The 19,244-nt window shown below is 37.5% G+C and overlaps 1 protein-coding gene across 4 annotated transcripts in view; it reads left to right on the top strand.

Moving 5' to 3' along the window:
- Positions 1–19,244, top strand: part of SYTL4 (synaptotagmin like 4) — an 86,395-nt gene that overhangs the window by 39,842 nt on the left and 27,309 nt on the right. For all 4 annotated transcript variants that reach the window (XM_082377199.1, XM_082377198.1, XM_082377200.1 and 1 more), the window contains 4 exons: positions 4,473–4,655; positions 4,907–5,122; positions 5,265–5,374; positions 5,607–5,709. In XM_082377199.1, the coding sequence (XP_082233325.1) occupies positions 4,546–4,655; positions 4,907–5,122; positions 5,265–5,374; positions 5,607–5,709 (539 nt within the window). In that variant the 5' untranslated portion in view covers positions 4,473–4,545. The remainder of the gene's footprint in view (positions 1–4,472; positions 4,656–4,906; positions 5,123–5,264; positions 5,375–5,606; positions 5,710–19,244) is intronic.

Below are 19,244 nucleotides of genomic sequence, written 5' to 3'. Positions count from 1 at the left end.
CTGATCTTTATGTTTTAGATGTGTCCCTCGTGAAATGGCACATAGCTGGATTTTTAAATTTTATATAGTCTGTTAACCTCTGTATTTTAAAGGATGAATTTTACTCATATATTTTTTTGTTTGTTGATATATTGGAGCTTGTTTTTACCATCTTATGTTTTGCTTTCTATTTGTTTCAGTTTTTCTATGCTTTTTCTCCTTGCCTTTAAAATTTTTTTCTTATTCTGTTTTATTTTCCCCACTACTGACTCTGCAAGATTGCATCTCAAGTGAGCTGGCTAGTAACAGGGTTAACATTGGAAATAGCAACCTATGGTCTAAGGTGGGGTTGGGGTTGGGGTTGGGATGTGGCTTTTCTAAAAGGAGTCACATTGGCAAGTGATGGGGGAGAGGAGGCAGGGAGCTGATGGAGGTCATGGCTGATGGATTCTAAAAACGTTTTTTTTTTTTACAAGGGTGAAACAAGGATGTCTGATGGGAACTAGGGGAAAGGGAAGTGGGGGATGTGAGATGAATGAGGGCTTAAAATAGAACCTGAAAGGACTAGGTAAGGGAACTGAACTAAAGGCACGTAAAAAGACTTATGGGTGACAGTGAGGGTGCAGCTGAGACTGTAGACCAGGAATTATGTAGGACCTGGGTATAGGAGCAGACAAGGCAGACTATAGCATTGGTACAGGTTTGGAATTTTGATGGACAGTTGCTGCAGAGAGATGAAGGTGCATGGATATGGAAGATACTGGTGGGAGTGGTTCAAATGTTGAGCCATCTGGAGTCCAGGATGGGTAGCGAAGGAAGATAGATCAACAGAAGGCAAGTAGACCAAGAGAAAATGGAGGATGGGCTCAAGAGACTGTGGTCTTGATGAGGTTGAAGAACAGGTGTAGTGGGAATAAGCTGTAATTGAAAAGTAGGGATTCTTGAATTTAAGATTTCAGAGGGGGCAATTCTGGTTGGTCAAGTCCATGAGTGAAAAATAAAGGGAAGGTGTACAGTATTAGCAGTTCCATTTTGTTATGGTGCTGTCTTTGTTTCCTCAATGACGCTGTTACTTCCTTGGCTTTTACTATTACTTGGTCTCATTATTGTGCCAATGTGCTTGTCTCATCACAGAACTCTGCTGCCTCTCCACAAACATCAATTTTCTAATAAATCTGGTTTTGCTCTCATTTCCAGTACGCCTGTGCCATTCTTGGTCTTTAATTGCCAGGCAATTGGTGATACCTATTTTATCTAGGAGCCGCTGATTTTTTTGCCAGTTCTTCAGCCATAATCACACATATGGGAATTCATTTCCACAATGCTTTTGATTGCTCTGTTCAATATTTTATAATCGCTTTGGCTGTGATCCTGCCTGGACAGAGCCAGTAGAGCACTAGCTCTAGAATCTGATTGCCTGGGCTTGAATCCCAGCAACTGCAGTTACTTTCTGTTTATTCTTGGGCAAGTTAACCTAACCTCTCCTGAGTCCTCATCTATAAAATGTGGATAATAATAGTACTCATTCTTGGGGTTGTTGTGAGGATTAAATTAGTTAATATATGTAAAGTACTTGTTGCCTGGCATGTAATAAATTCTCAATAAATGGAACTGTTGGGGTGATGATGACAGTGATGATGATCAACAGTAGTGGTGGCATATGCAACACAATGTGCCAAATACAGTGTTAGGTGCTGGGCCAGATACACAGAAGAATGTTGAAAACGTCCTTGTTCTCATGGAGAGTATATATTCTCCTTGGGGATAAGAATTAAGAATATTTCCTCAAGACTACCTAAGAAAGGGCCTATGAAAGAGGCTTAGCATCTTATAGTTCAATAAAGACCAAGAAATAGTGAAGTCAAGAAAATATTGAGATTTCTGGAAGCTGTGTTGCTTTGCTGTGTTGTTTATATTCTCTATTGTATTGTCGGTAATTAGTTAAAAAAAGTGAAAAGCGCTTGTGTAGTTTCAAGGGAGAGCAGAGAAGGTAAGTATGATCCTCATTTCCTTTCTCATGCTCTGTCCATCCTGGGCTGTTTGACTCTCATGACAACCAAATCTATATTTTCAGATGCAGTCTCTCTTCCTGAGGTACAGCTTTATGCCTCCAATTACTTCCAGAACCTAATTATCTGGATATCCAGTATGCAGCACAAACTCAATATGACTGAAATGAAACTTCTTGCCTTATTTCCACACCTGTTTCTTCTCTTACAGCCCTTATCACTGTCAGGACTGTTACTAGTCAGTTGTTTAACCTTGACATACACAGTAGGCATCTTTGCCTTCACCTTCTTCATCCTCTCCACTCAATCAGTCACTCCATTCTATCAGTTCTACTTCTCAAACCTATTCTGTGTTCTTTTGTCTTCCTGTTCTGGTTTAGGCCTGCCCTGCAGCAGATTCAGCGAGTACGTGTACTCCAAACGTGTGTTCCAAACATTGTGATGGGACCTTTAACACACACTATTTAATTTTCTTGACAAATTTGAGAGGTAGGTCATTTCGTAGATGAGAAACCAGAGGATGACAGAAATACAATGACTTTGCCTGGTTGGTTAGAAGCATAGTTAAGTAAACCTAGGTTGTCTTTTTGTCTGGATTATTATAATAATCCCTCTGTCTCCTTTGAATTGTTTTCTTTTTTGAAATTTAAAAGTAAGACACGTTTGGGCTTCCCTGGTGGTGCAGTGGTTGGGAATCTGCCTGCCAATGCACGGGACATGGGTTCGAGCCCTGGTCTGGGAAGATCCCACATGCCGCAGAGCAACTAAGCCCGTGAAGCACAACTACTGAGCCTGCGCGTCTGGAGCCTGTGCTCCGCAATGGGAGAGGCCGTGACAGTGAGAGGATTCCTACGCACCGCGGTGAAGAGTGGCCCCCGCTCGCCGCAACTGGAGAAAGCCCTCGCACAGAAACGGAGACCCAACACAGCCAAAAATAAATAAATAAATTAATTAATTAATTTAAAAAAAAAGTAAGACATGTTTGTTAAAAAAGAAATCAGAACTATGTAAAGTAAAAAGTAAAAGTTGCCCCCTTGCAGTTCTGCTTCCCAAGAGAAACCAATAATAATGGGTTTTGTTCTAGATCATTTTCTTTGCATATACAAATGTATAGATAAATGCTTTACCAAAGAGATCATTCAAGTGCAGTTCTGAAATGACTTTTTTTCCCCACTCAGGAACATATTTTCATACAGATCTACCACATTTTTTAAATGGATACATAGTATGCCATCATATGGAAGTATTGTTTAATGATTTCTCTGTTAAAGAACTTGTTTTTGCTCTTACAAATAATATTGCAGTAACTTTCTTGTATGTATACCTTGCATACACATTTACGTGAATATTTCTATTAGGTAGGTTCTTAGATGTGGTATTGCTTGCCTAAGGAGTATGCATATTTTACAATGTGTTACTAACTGTACTTCAATTTGTCTTTTGAATCAGTCTTCCATACTATAGCTGGAGCGATCTTTGTAAAACAAATTTGAGTATGTGATTTCCCAATATCAAAAACAAAGCAACAACAAAGATGCTCGATGGATTTCTATTGTCTATGTCATCAGTTTTAAAATTCTTAATTTTTAAGAGTATTCGAGAGCTACATAATCTGGTTCCAACCTGTATTTCCTACCATTCTCCTCAACCAACAAACATATACTCTATTCTATAAGGTAAAATCCACCTGCTCTGTAAAACCTTCCACATGTATAGTTCTCTCTCTTCCCTCTCTAGGCAAGATAGAACAAGTTACTCCCTTCTCTAAGTTCCCATAACAATTTATTATCCCTTTAATAGCACTTTGTACACTGTACTGTGTGTGTCTGTCTCCCCCTACTACTCTGTGACCTTCTTAAAGACAAGAACTGTGCCTTACTCATCTCTGTGTCCCCAGCACTTTGCCCAATACCTGTGATTGGGTTCTCAACAAATGTGCATGAAATAGGTGAAGGTATTCTTGAGGTAGTGTTAGCAATAAGGACTTTGGGAGATAGAGTAGGTGACAGCAGTTTTGAAGTGTAGCAGAAAGCTGACTGCATCCTGGGAACATGGATGCCGGTCAGGAAAGGGGAAATGGGTTTCAACTGGCAGAGGTCCCTGTGTGGTTTTCTCTGTGGTCTGATTATTTGGCTTAATAGACTTGTTACTTGAGAACATTAAAAAAATTGAAAATTGGGATGATTGAGGATACACTTTGGTGGAGGGGGAATTTGACTCAGCTGTTCTGTGCTCTTTCCAGACTTATGTTGAAAGACCCAACCCTTTGCCAGAGTCGTGAATAAGTTTTTCTTCTTGAAAAATCAAAGCCTCTTCATTTTCAGGGTAGGATTCACCTGGGAGTAGGAATGGTAAATTGGTCACATACTTCTATGTTATCTCTAACCTGGCTCAAGGTGGAGGTGGCCCACCGAAAGGCTCTAGGGCTGTGGGCCTCTTCTGGAGTAAATTACCTGTGCGAAATTATTTCTTATCTTATTTCAGGCAACTCTGGGGTAGCTCTCCTGGCCTGGTAGCTTTGAAGAAAGAAGAGTAGAAGGAAAAACTAGAATAAGTCATGTCGGAGATACTTGACCTCTCTTTTCTGTCTGAGGTGGAAAGGGATTTGATCCTCAGTGTTCTACAACGAGATGAGGAGCTCCGAAAAGCAGATGAGAAAAGGATTAGGTAAGAGTCCCAGAAAAATCAAGGGCTCCCAGGCCTTTAACCAATGATACCTGGACTTTTCCTTATACTTCTCATCTGACTTTCAGAGGAACTTGTGTATGAGGTTTACAACTCCTCAGTGAGTCAGGTTGGGCTCTGAGGTTGTTGCTTTCACAGAACCAAATAGTCTTACTGTCGCTACCCCTCAACCCATCTCCATCCAGCCTATGCAGATTTCAAATCACTTGTGTTTCTCTTTTGGGTCTTGGCAGGCGACTGAAAAATGAGTTACTGGAGATAAAAAGGAAAGGGGCCAAAAGGGGCAGCCAACACTATAGTGATCGGACCTGTGCCCGGTGCCAGGAGAGCCTGGGCCGTTTGACTCCCAAGACCAACACTTGTCGGGGTTGTAATCACCTGGTGTGTCGGGACTGCCGCATCCAGGAAAGCAATGGTACTTGGAGATGCAAGGTGTGCGCCAAGGAAATGTGAGTGTTAACTTATGGCTGAGTAGAGAGAAGAAATGGGGCCCCAGTTGTGGTTAGAATTTCTCCCCTCATCCTTTGTTGGTTGAATGTCAAGGGCCATTTTTTTTTAATCCATATGTCATTTTCTTTTATTCCTTTGCAGAGAGCTGAAGAAGGCAACTGGAGACTGGTTTTATGACCAGAAAGTGAATCGCTTTGCTTACCGCACCGGCAGTGAGATAATCAGGATGTCCCTGCGCCGCAAACCTGCAGGTACCGGACCTGTCGGGAAATGGTTCCTTGAGATGCTTGACCCTCTGCTGTGGGTGATAGACCCTCTGCTGTGGAATCTTAGTATATTCTTATTGGTGATGTCTTCACTCCATGAGCTCAGCCTGTTTGTAGGGAACATGAAGATTGTGTTGCCATCCTTTCTGCAAGCGTGCTGTGTTTCCCTTCCCCCCCTCATCACCACCCCTCTGCCATGCTTTTGTTTGTCTTGAAGTGAATAAAAGAGAGACAGTGGGACAGTCCCTCCTTCATCAGTCACAGATGGGCAATATCTGGCCAGGAAGAAAGATCATTCAGGAGCAACAGAAGGAACCCAGGTAAGAACCAAGCAATCATTTAAAGAACTGCTACACATTCCTTTAATTCTTTTATTTTTTTACTTCTATTTGTAAAATAATAGATGCTTATTGTAGGAAAATTTGGAAAGTACAGAAAAGAATAAAGAAGGAAGAAAAAAAAGCTTCCTAATCCTGCAACCCACATATAAACGTTAACATTTTGGTATATTTACTTTGTGCTTTATAAGAACAATTTGAAGACAAATACAGATAACACATACTCATTATTAAACATTTAACCAGTATAGGAAACAATAAAGAAATCAACAAATCACACAAATTCTTACTACCCCAGTATTCATATTATGTGAAAATTATTTCAGATATCTTTTGTGCATATATGTAAATAGAGGGATGGGTGGATGGATAGACTGAAAAACCTTTATAATATTGGGTCATAATATATTAAATTAAAAGCTTTGTTTAATTTTACTTGAATTTGACAGAATAAAACACTGAAATAAAATACAGGAATTGCTAATCTTCAGATGAATGTTTCTTTACCATAAAAGATATTAGTCATTAATATCCATTTAAGCTTAAGAAAAAATATTATGAAAACCATTGAGCAGTTAGTCATTTTTTTGTAGTGTCTTTTTGGTAACAGCCTTATCAAGCTATAATTCATACACCATATCATTCACCTATTAATAGTGTACAATGCAATGGTTTTTAGTATATACACAGAATGGTGCAACCATCACCTCAATTGATTTTAGAACTTTTTGTCACCTTAAAAAGAAACCCTGTACCCTTTAGCTATCAGTGACTCCCCAACCTCCATATCTTTCCCATCCCTAAACAGTCACTGATCTACTTTTAATTTCTATATATTTGCCTATTTTGGACATTTTATTTAATTAGAATCGTACAGTATGTGGTCCTTTGTGACTGTCTTGTCTCACTTAACATAATGTTTTCAAGGTTCATCCATGTTGAAGCATGTATCAGTACTTCATTTCTTTTTATTGCCAAATAATATTCCATTATATGTATATACCCCCATTTGTTTATCCATTCATCTGTTGATGGACATTTGGATTGTTTCCACTTTTTGGACTAATGCAATTATGAACATTTGTATTGAGTTTTTGTGGGGACATATGTTTTCATTTCTCTTAGAAAGATACCTAAGAGTGGAGTTGCTAGGTCAAATGATCACTTAGTCATTTTGTAAATCTACCTTTTTCAATATTAAGCATTATCAGTGGACTCTACTATGAAGAAGGAGGAGGAGATTAGCTTCCTTACACTTCCTCCTAACACTTTCCCCTACTCCCACTTTTTATTAATCAAATTATTTTTACTTTGTCAGGGCTTACAACATTTACATTCTGTTATGCAATCATAAACCATCTGATTGTTTTATCTGTTTGTTTAGTTTTAGTTCATATTTAAAAGATTCTTATGCTTACAACCAGGCTTTGGCCCATGGTTCATCTATATTTCTGAATACTTTGACTTATTTCTTGATTGTCAGGATTTTATCATTGAGAAGTTCCTTCAAGGAGAGGTTGTGGGTGCTATATTCATTTCACTTTTTCATGTTAAGAATGTCTGCCTAGTCCCTTTATGAATTTGAATGATGTCTTGGCTGGATATTATATTCTTGGGTTACACTTTCTTTCCCTTAGAATATTGTAGACATTACTCCATTGTCTTCTGTCACTGAATGTAACTGAAGAAGTCTTAGGCCAGCTAGCCTTTTGTTTTTCTCCCTTGTAGGTAACACACACTCTGTGTGTGTGTGTGTGTGTGTGTGTGTGTGGTGTGTGTGCGTGCACATATACATGCATGCACACATGTGTGTGTGTCTGAATATGCCTGAAAATTTCCTTGTATTTTTCTTGAAGTTTAGTAACTTAACAAGGATAGATCTCAATGGTGATCATCCTGTTTCATTTTTCCCTAATACACAGTGTACGCTTGATGAATTCTTTCTTCATTGATGGAAAATTTATCTGCATTGTATCCTGTGAACTCTTTCTATTTCACTAGTTGAGTTCTCCACTTCAGGGACATTGGATTTCTTCATCTTCCATTTCTGTCCTTTTACTATCAAATGCAAAAGAAAAAGAGAAAGGTGAAAGCAATTAATCATAATAACCCAACCCTTTCTTCTGTGCTATTACTTTGATTTTCAGCCATTTTCTTTCTTCCATTTCTTCCCTTCTTCCCTCCCCCCTTCCTTTTTGCTGTATCTAATTTACTGATTTGAATGAATGATCTTGTTTAGGTTTTAATTTATTCTTTGCTCTCAGTTTTCCTTTTTCTCTAATTTTGTTGTTTCATCATCTTGTATTGAGCTCTTATGCCTTATCAAATCTATATTCTTATTAAGTTCCTGTGTAAATCTAAAGCATTCACAAAAAAGCTACTTATTTTCCTATGGTTATATTCTTCTCCACAATGGGTTCTTTGTTCATCATGCAAGTTCTTTCTATTTCTCCCCACCCCATGTCATATTTATGTATCTTCTAGACCACTTCTTTTCATTCTACTCATGTTTAACATGGGAGGTTCTGTCTGTATTTTTTGTTTGCTCTGATATAGTGTGTGAATTCTTCTTGACAGGCTTTTCATCTCAACTTGACACAATTTATCTCTTCTCCACACTCAATTATACTTTAGTTTAAGGATAGAAGTTACTTTCTACAAAAGACCTGTACTCCAAAAACTATAAGAGGCTGATGAAAGAAATTAAAGACCACACAAACATACTATGTTCTTCAGTTGGACGAATCAATATTGTTAAAATGACCATACTACCCAAGGCAATCTACAGATTCAATGCAGTCCCTATCAAATTACCAATGGTATTTTTCATAGAACTGGAACAAGAAATTTAAAAATTTGTATGGAAACACAAAAGACCCTGAGTAGCCAAAACAATCTTCAGAAAGATGAATGGAGCTGGAGGAATCAAGTGCCCTGACTTCAGACTATACTACACAGCTACAGTAATCAAAATAGTATGGTACCAGCACAAAAACAGACACATAGATCAATGGAACAGGATAGAAAGCCCAGAAATAAACCCACACACTTATGGTCAATTAATCTATGACAAAAGAGGCAAGAATATACAACGGAGAAAAGACAATCTCTTCAGTCAGTGGTGTGGGGAAAACTGGACAGTTACATGTAAAAGAGTGAAGTTAGAGCATTCTCTAACACCATATACAAAAATAAACTCAAAATGGATTAAAGACCTAACTATAAGACCAGATACCATAAAACTCCTAGAGGAAAATGTAGGCAGGACACTCTTTGATATAAATTGCAGCAATATTTTTTTGGACTGTCTCCTAGAGTAATGGAAACAAAAGCAAAAATAAACAGATGAGACCTAGTTAAACTTGAAAGCTTTTGCACAGCAAAGGAAATCATAAACAAAATGAAAAGACAACCTACGAAATGGGAGAAAATATTTGCAAATGATGTGGCTGACAAGGGATTAATTTCCAAATTAAACAAACAGTTCATACAGCTCAATATCAAAAAACCAAACAACCCAAACAAAAAATGGGCAGAAGACTTTTAATAGACATTTCTCCAAAGAAGACATACAGATGGCCAACAGGCACATGAAAAGATGCTCAACATTGCTAATTACTAGAAAAAAACAAATCAAAATGATAATACGGTACCACCTCACACTGGTCAGAATGGCCATCATCAAAAAGTCTACAAATGATAAATTCTGGAGAGGGTGTAGATCAAAGAGAACCCTCCTACGCTGTTGGTGGGAATGTAAATTGGTGCAGCCACTATGCAAAATAGTATGGAGGTTCCTTAAAAAACTAAAAATGGGGTTGCCATATGATCCAACAATCCCACTCCTGGGCATATATATGGAAAAGACAAAAACTCTAATTCGAAAAGATACATGCACCCCAAGGTTCATAGCAGCACTATTCACAATAGCCAAGACATGGAAGCAATTTAAGTGTCCATCAACAGATGAATGGACAAAGAAGATGTGGTACATATATACAATGGAATACTACTCAGCCGTAAAAAAAGAAAGAATGCCATTTGGAGCAACATGGATGGACTTAGAGATTATCATACTAAGTGAAGTAAGTCAGACAGAGAAAGACAAATACCATATGATATCACTTATATGTGGAATCTAGAATATGATACAAATAAACTTATTTACAAAACAGAAATAGACTCACAGACATAGAAAACAAATTTATTGTTACCAAAGGGGAAAGGGGTAGGGAGGGATAAACTGGGAATTTGGGATTAGCAGATATACACTACTATATACAAAACAGATAAACAACAAGGACCTACTGTATAGCACAGGGAACTATATTCAATATCTTGTAATAACCCATAATGGAAAAAAATCTGAAAAAGAATATATATATATATATGCATATAACTGAATCACTTTGCTGTACACCTGAAACATTGTAAATCAACTATACTTCAATAAAAAGTAAATAAAATAAAATACAATACTTGGGAAAAAAGAAATTGCTTTCTATATACTTCTTTTCTGTAACCCGAGGGGAGGGGCAAAAGACAGCTTGGGGATCTGGGTTTCAGTCTCCTGAAATTCTCTTAAATGTCTGGGCTCACTCAATCCAGCTCTGTATGCATCCTCTAGCTCATACCAGTGACCCTGAGAGATGACATCCCCCAGCAGGCTTGTCTGCCTCTGTTGGGATCTCCCAGTCATACCTGGGGCTGCAAATCTTGAGGATTTTTGTTTTCCTTGTCTTACCCCAGGACTGCCTGCTCACTTAATCTGTATGTCTCCGCATTGGAAGGAGTTTTGCTGAGCTAGATCTTTCTTCTGTCTTCTTAGCCATGACTTTTTCAACTTTATGACTTGAGGCTTTATTCCTTTCCTCATTTGGCTGCTGCTGGTGAATTTTTGACTTTTTATTTGTGTTTTTTTCCCCTAACTTTCCCTCGGCCAAAGAGAAATGACTTTATCATGTTTTATATGGTTGATGAAAAGCAATATAGAAATATATCAAATGAGTCCCCAGTAAGCTCACTTCCTCTGCCCCAGACAGTTCTTGTTACCAGTCATTAATAATTTTGATATATGGACTACCAGACTGTCTAAATTTACAAATATGGGTTGGGTTTTTCAAGTTTTAATTTCTTTTTACAAAAGGATCGTACTGTATACATGTTAAGTGAAAAAAATGAGACAGAATTTAAAAAACTCAAGAATACAGATAATATGGAAAATGGGCAAAAGATTTGAACATTTTACCAAAGACAATATACACATGTCAAATAAACACATGAAAAGATGCTCAACATCATTAGTCATAAGGGAAATGCAAATTAAAATCATTATACGATGCTACTGTGTACCCACTAGAATGGCTAAAATTATAAAAGACTGACTATACCAGTTTTTTTTAATTTAAATTTTTTATTGAAGTATAGTCAATTTATAATCTTGTGCTAATTTCTGCTGTATAGCAAAGTGACTCAGTTATGCACATATATACATTATTTTCAAATATTTTTTTCTGTTATGAATTATCCCAGGAGATTGGATATAGTTCCCTGTGCTATACGGTAGGACCTTGTTATCCATTCTAAAAGTAATAGTTTGCATCTATTAACCCCAAACTCCCTGTCCATCCCTCTCTCTCCTCCTATCCCCCTTGGCAACCACAAGTCTGTTCTCTAGGTCTGTGAGTCTATTTCTGTTTTGTAACTAGGTTCATTTGTACCATAGTTTAGATTCCACATATAAGTGATATCATATGATATTTGTCTTTCTCCTTCTGACTTCACTTAGTAAGATAATCTCTAGTTGCATCTATGTTGCTGCCAGTGGCATTATTTCATTCTTTTTTATGGCTGAGTAGTATTCCATTGTATGTGTGTACCATATCTTCTTTATCCATTTATCTGTCGATGGACATTTAGGTTGTTTCTATGTCTTGGTTATTGTGAACAGTGCTGCTTTGAACACAGGGTTGCATGTATCTTTTTGAATTATAGTTTTGTCTGGGTATATGCCCAGGAGTGGGATTGCTAGATCATATGGTAACTCTACTTGTAGTTTTCTGAGGAACCTCCATACTGTTTTGCATAGTGGCTGCACCAATTTACATTCCCACCAACAGTGTAGGAGGATTCCCTTTTCCCCACACCCTCTCCAGCATTTGTTACTTGTAGACTTTTTGATGATGGTCAGTGTGAGGTGGTACCTCATTATAGTTTTGATTTGCATTTCTCTAATTAGTGATGTTGAGCATCTTTTCATGTGCCTGTTGGCCATCTGCATGTCTTCTTTGGAGAAATGTCTGTTAAAGTCTTCTGCCCATTTTTCAATTGGGTTGTTTGTTTTTTTGTTGTTGAGTTGTATGAGCTGTTTGTATATTTTGGAGATTAAGCCCTTGTCGGTTGCATCATTTGCAAATATTTTCTCCCATTCTGTAGGTTGTCTTTTCGTTTTGTTTATGGTTTCATTTGCTGTGCAAAAGTTTGTAAGTTTGATTAGGTCCCATTTGTTTATTTTTGTTTTTATGTCTATTGCCTTGGGAGACTGACCTAAGAAAATATTACTACAGTTTATGTCTGAGAATGTTTTGCTTAGGTTCTCTTCTAGTTTTATGGTGTCATGTCTTTTTTTTTTTTAATGTGATGATCCATTTTATTTATTTATTTATTTATTTATTTATTTATTTATTTATTTATGGCTGTGTTGGGTCTTCGTTTCTGTGCGAGGGCTTTCTCTAGTTACGGCAAGTGGGGGCCACTCTTCATCGCGGTACGCGGGCCTCTCATTATCGCGGCCTCTCTTGTTGCGGAGCACAAGCTCCAGACGCGCAGGCTCAGCAATTGTGACTCATGGGCTTAGTTGCTCCGTGGCATGTGGGATCTTCCCAGACCAGGGCTCGAACCCGTGTCCGCTGCATTGGCAGGCAGACTCTCAACCACTGCGCCACCAGGGAAGCCTGGTGTCATGTCTTATATTTAAGTCTTTAAGCCATTTTGAGTTTATTTTTGTGCATGGTGTGAAGGTGTGTTCTAACTTCATTGATTTATATGCAGCTGTCCAACTTTCCCAGCACCACTTGCTAAAGAGACTGTCTTTTTACTATTTTAGATTCTTGCCTCCTTTGTCAAAGATTGACTGTAGGTGTTTAGGTTTATTTCTTGGCTGTCTATTCTGTTCCATTGATCCATATGTCTCTTTTTGTACCAATACCACTCTGTTTTGATTACTGTAGCTTTGTAGTATTTTCTGAAGTCTGCGAGAGTTATGTCACCTGCAGGCAGGTGTTTTTTTTTCCCTCAGAATTACTTTGACAGTTCTGGGTCTTTTATGGTTCCATGTAAATTTTTGGATTATTTGTTCTAGTTCTGTGAAAAATGTCATGGGTAATTTGATAGGGATCACATTAAATCTGTAGATTGCTTTGGGTAGTATTGCCATTTCAACAATATTAAATCTTCCAATCCAAGAGCATGGGGTATCTTTCCATTTCTTTGAATCCTCTTTAATTTCCTTTATTAATGTTTTATAGTTCTCAGCATATAAGTCTTTCATCTCCTTGGTCAGGTTTATTCGTAGGTATTTTTTTTGGTGCAATTCTAGAAGGTATTTTTTTTTTTACATTCTCTTTCTGATATTTCATTGTCAGTGTAAAGATGCAGTCGATTCTGGGTGTCAATCTTGTATCCTGCTACTTTGCTGAACTCATTTATTAGATCTAATAGTTTTTGTGTGGAGTCCTTAGGGTTTTCTATGTATAGTATCATGTCATCTGCATATAGTGACAATTTTTCCTCTTCCCTTCCAATATGGATACCTTTTATCTCTTTTTCTTGTCTGTGGCTAGGACTTCCAGTACTATGTTGAATAGAGGAGGTGAGAGTGGGCATACTTGTCTTGTTCCAGAGTTGAGCACGAAGGCTTTCAACTTTTCACCATTGAGTATTACAATGGCTGTGGGTTTGTCATAAATGGCTTTTATTATGTTGAGGTATGTTCGCTCTATACCCATTTTGGTAAGAGTTTTTATCATCAATGGATGTTGAATTTTGGCTTTTTCTGCATCTACTGAGAGGATCATGTGGTTTTTGACTTTTCTTTTGTTTATGTGGTGTATTACATTGATTGTTTTGCATATGTTGAACCATCCTTGTGAACTTGGGATGAATCCCACTGGTTGTGGCATATGATCTTTTTTAATGTGTTGTTGGATTCGGTTTGCTAATATTTTGTTGAGAAGTTTTGCATCTATATTCATCAAAGGTATTGGCCTATAATTTTCTTTTTTTCATGGTATCTTTGTCTGGTTTTGGTATCAGGGTGATGCTGGCTTCACAGAATGTCTTTGGGAGTGATCACTCCTCTTCAGTCTTTTGGAAAAGTTTGAGAAGGATCAGTATAAGTTCTTCTTTGTGTGTTTGCTAGAATTCGCCTGTGAAGCGATCTGGTTCTGGACTTTTGTTTGTAGGGAGTTTTTTTTTTAACATCTTTATTGGAGTATAATTGCTTTACAATGGTGTGTTAGTTTCTGCTTTATAACAAAGTGAATCAGCTATACATATACATATATCCCCATATCTCCTCCCTCTTGCGTCTCCCTCCCACCCTCCCTATCCCACCCCTCTAGGTGGTCACAAAGCACCGAGCTCATCTCCCTGTGCTATGCGGCTGCTTCCCACTAGTTATCGGTTTTACATTTGGTAGTGTATATATGTCCATGCCACTCTATCACTTCGTCCCAGCTTACTCTTCCCCCTCCCCGTGTCCTCAAGTCCATTCTCTACATCTGCGTCTTTATTCCTGTCCTGCCCCTAGGTTCTTCAGAACCATTTTTTTTTTAGATTCCATATATATGTGTTAGCATACAGTATTTGTTTTTCTCTTTCTGACTTACTTCACTCTGTATGACAGACTCTAGGTCCATCCACCTCACTACAAATAACTCTATTTCTTTTTATGGCTGAGTAATATTCCATTTTACATATGTGCCACATTTTCTTTATCCATTCATCTGTCGGTGGACACTTTAGGTTGCTTCCATGTCCTGGCTATTGAAAATAGAATTGCAATGAACATTGTGATACATGACTCTTTTTGAATTATGGTTTTCTTGGGGTATATGCCAAGTAGTGGGATTGCTGGGTCATATAGTAGTTCTATTTTTAGTTTTTTAAGGAACCTCCATACTGTTTTCCATAGTGGCTGTATCAATTTACATTCCTACCAGCAGTGCAAGAGAGTTCCCTTTTCTCCACACCCTCTCCAGCATTTTTTGTTTGTAGATTGTTTGATGATGGCCATTCTGACTGGTGTGAGGTGATACCTCATTGTAGTTTTGATTTGCATTTCTCTAATGATAAGTGATGTTGAGCATTCTCTCATGTGTATGTTGGCAATCTGTATATCTTCTTTGGAGAAATGTCTATTTAGGTCTTCCACCCATTTTTGGATTGGGTTGTTTGTGTTTTTGATATTGAGTTGGATGAGCTGCTTGTAAATTTTGGAGATTAATCCTTTGTCAGTTGCTTCATTTGCAAATATTTTCTCCCATTCTGAGGGTTGTCTTTTCATCTTGTTTATGGTTTCCTTTGCTGTGCAAAAGCTTTTAAGTTTCATTAGGTCCCATTTGTTTATTTTTGTTTTTCTCTAGGAGGTGAGTCAAAAAGGATCTTGCTGTGATTTATGTCATAGAGTGTTCTGCCTATGTTTTCCTCTAAGAGTTTTATAGTGTCTGGCCTTACATTTAGGTCTTTAATCCATTTTGAGTTTATTTTTATGTATGGTGTTAGGGAGTGTTCTAATTTCATTCTTTTACTTGTAGCTGTCCAGTTTTCCCAGCACCACTTATTGAAGAGGCTGTCTTTTCTCCATTGTATATTCCTGCCTCCTTTATCAAAGATAAGGTGACCATATGTGTGTGGGTTTATCTCTGGGCTTTCTATCCTGTTCCATTGATCTATATTTCTGTCTTTGTGCCAGTACCGTACTTTCTTGATTACTGTAGCTTTGTAGTATAGTCTGAAGTCAGGGAGCCTGATTCCTCCAGCTCCGTTTTTCTTTCTCAAGATTGCTTTGGCTATTCGGGGTCTTTTGTGTTTCCATACAAATTGTGAAAACTTTTGTTCTAGTTCTGTGAAAAATGCCAGTGGTAGTTTGATATGGATTGCACTGAATCAGTAGATTGCTTTGACTATTCGGGGTCTTTTGTGTTTCCATACAAATTGTGAAAACTTTTGTTCTAGTTCTGTGAAAAATGCCAATGGTAGTTTGATATGGATTGCACTGAATCAGTAGATTGCTTTGACTATTCGGGGTCTTTTGTGTTTCCATACAAATTGTGAAAACTTTTGTTCTAGTTCTGTGAAAAATGCCAGTGGTAGTTTGATAGGGATTGCACTGAATCTGTAGATTGCTTTGGGTAGTATAGTCATTTTCACAATGTTGTTTCTTCCAGTCCAGGAACATGGTATATCACCCCATCTGTTTGTGTCATCTTTTATTTCTTTCATCAGTGTCTTAATAGTTTTCTGCATACAGATCTTTTGTCTCCTTAGGTAGGTTTATGCCTAGGCATTTTATTCTTTTTGTTGCAGTGGTAAATGGGAGTGTTTCCTTAATTTCTCTTTCAGATTATTTATCATTAGTGTATAGGAATGCAAGAGACTTCTGTGCATTAATTTTGTATCCTGCTACTTTACCAAATGCATTGATTAGCTCTAGTAGTTTTCTGGTAGCATCTTTAGGATTCTATGTATACTATCCTGTCATCTGCAAACAGTGACAGCTTTACTTCTTCTTTTCTGATTTGGATTCCTTTTCATTCTTCTTCTCTGATTCCTGTGGCTAAAACTTCCAAAACTATGTTGAATAATAGTGGTGAGAGTGGACAACCTTGTCTTGTTCCTGATCTTAGAGGAAATGGTTTCAGTTTTTCACCATTGAGAACGATCTTGGCTGTGGGTTTGTCATATATAGCCTTTATTATGTTGAGGTAAGTTCCCTTGATGCCTACTTTCTGGAGGGTTTTTATCATAAGTGGGTGTTGAATTTTGTTGAAAGCTTTTCCTGCATCTATTGAGATGATCATATGGTTTTTCTCCTTCAGTTTGTTAGTGTGGCTTATCACATAGATTGATTTGCGTATATTGAAGAATCCTTGCATTCCTGGAATAAACCCCACTTGATCTTGATGTATGATCCTTTTAATGTTCTGTTGGATTCTGTTTGCTAGGATTTTGTTGAGGATTTTTGCTTCTATGTTCATCAGTGATATGGGCCTGTAGTTTTCTTTCTTTGTGACATATTTTTCTGGTTTTGGTATCAGGGTGATGGTGGCCTCGTAGAATGAGCTTGGGAGTGTTCCTCCCTCTGCTATATTTGGGAAGAGTTTGAGAAGGATAGGTGTTAGCTCTTCTCTAAATGTTTGATAGAATTCGCCTGTGAAGCCGTCTGGTCCTGGGCTGTTGTTTGTAGGAAGATTTTTAATCACAGTTTCAATTTCAGTGCCTGTGATTGTTCTGTTTATATTTTCCATTTCTTCCTGGTTCAGTCTCAGAAGGTTGTGCTTTTCTAAGAATGTGTCCATTTCTTCCAGGTTGTCCATTTTATTGGCATATAGTTGCTTGTAGTAATCTCTCATGGTCCTTTGCATTTCTGCAGTGTCAGTTGTTATTTCTCCTTTTTCATTTCTAATTCTGTTGATTTGAGTCTTCTCCCTCTTTTTCTTGATGAGTCTGGCTAATGGGCTAACTTTGGGTTTTTTTTGTTCTTCTCTCTCTAATTGCCTTAGGTGTAAGGTTAGGTTGTTTATTTGAGATGTTTCTTGTTTCTTGAAGTTGGATTGTATTGCTATAAACTTCCCTCTTACAACAGCTTTTGCTGCATCACATAGGTTTTGGGTCGTCGTGTTTTCATTGTCATTTGTTTCTAGGTATTTTTTAATTTCCTCTTTGATTTCTTCAGTGATCTCTTGGTTATTTAGTAGTGTATGGTTTAGCCTCCATGTGTTTGTATTTTTTACAGATATTTTCCTGTAATTGATATCTAGTCTCATAGCGTTGTGGTCGGAAAAGATACTTGATACGATTTCAATTTTCTTAAATTTACCAAGGCTTGATTTGTGACCCAAGATATGATCTATCCTAGAGAATGTTCCATGAGCACTTGAGAAGAAAGTGTATCCTGTTGTTTTTGGATGGAATGTCCTATAAATATCAATTAAGTCCATCTTGTTTAATGCATCATTTAAAGCTTGTATTTCCTTATCTATTTTCATTTTGGATGATCTGTCCATTGGTGAAAGTGGGGTGTTAAAGTCCCCTACTATGATTGTGTTACTGTCGATTTCCCTTTTTATGGCTGTTAGCATTTGCCTTATGTATTGAGGTGTTCCTATGTTGGGTGCATAAATATTTACAATTGTTATATCTTCTTCTTGGATTGATCCCTTGATCACTATTTAGTGTCTTTTTTTATCTCTTGTAATAGTCTTTATTTTAAAGTCTATTTTGTCTGATATGAGAATTGCTACTCCAGCTTTAATTTGATTTCCATTTGCATGGAATATGTTTTTCCATCCCCTCACTTTCAGTCTGTATGTGTCCCTAGGTCTGAAGTGGGTCTTTTACAGACAGCATGTTTATGGGTCTTGTTTTTGTATCCATTCAGCCAGTCTTTGTCTTTTGGTTGGAGCATTTAATCCATTTACATTTAAGGTAGTTATCAATATGTATGTTCCTATTACCATTTTCTTAATTATTTTGGGTTTGTTATTGTAGGTCTTTTCCTTCTCTTGTGTTTCCTGCCTAAAGAAGTTCCTTTAGCATTTGTTGTAAAGCCAGTTTGGTGGTGCTAAATTCTCTTAGCTTTTGCTTGTCTCTAAAGGTTTTAATTTCTCCATTGAATCTGAATGAGATCCTTGCTGGGTAGAGTAATATTGGTTCTAGGTTTTTCTCTTTCGTTACTTTAAATATGTCCTGCCACTCTCTTCTGGCTTGCAGATTTTCTGGTGAAAGATCAGCTGTTAACCTTATGGGGATTCCCTTGTATGTTATTTGTTGTTTTTCCCTTGCTGCTTTTAATATTTTTTCTTTGTATTGAATTTTTGATAGTTTGATTAATATGTGTCTTGGCGTGTTTCTTGGATTTATCCTGTATGGGACTCTCTGCGCTTCCTGGACTTGATTGACTATTTCTTTTCCCATATTTGGGAAGTTTTCAACTATAATCTCTCCAGATATTTTCCTAGTCCCTTTCTTTTTCTATTCTTCTTCTGGGACCCCTATAATTTGAATGTTGGTGCGTTTAATGTTGTCTCAGAGGTCTCTGAGAGTGTCCTGAATTCTTTTCATTCTTTTTTCTTTATTCTGCTCTGCAGTAGTTATTTCCACTATTTTATCTTCCAGGTCACTTATCCGTTCTTCTGCCTCAGTTATTCTGCTGTTGATTCCTTCAAGAGAATTTTAAATTTCATTTATTGTGTTGTTCCTCATTGTTTGTTTGGTCTTTAATTCTTGTAGGTCTT

This window comes from Balaenoptera borealis (assembly GCF_965194805.1).
Source record: "Balaenoptera borealis genome assembly, chromosome: X".
Lineage (NCBI taxonomy): Eukaryota > Metazoa > Chordata > Mammalia > Artiodactyla > Balaenopteridae > Balaenoptera > Balaenoptera borealis.
Note: the sequence above shows the minus strand (reverse complement) of the source record. Positions and strands in the feature narration are given on the sequence as shown.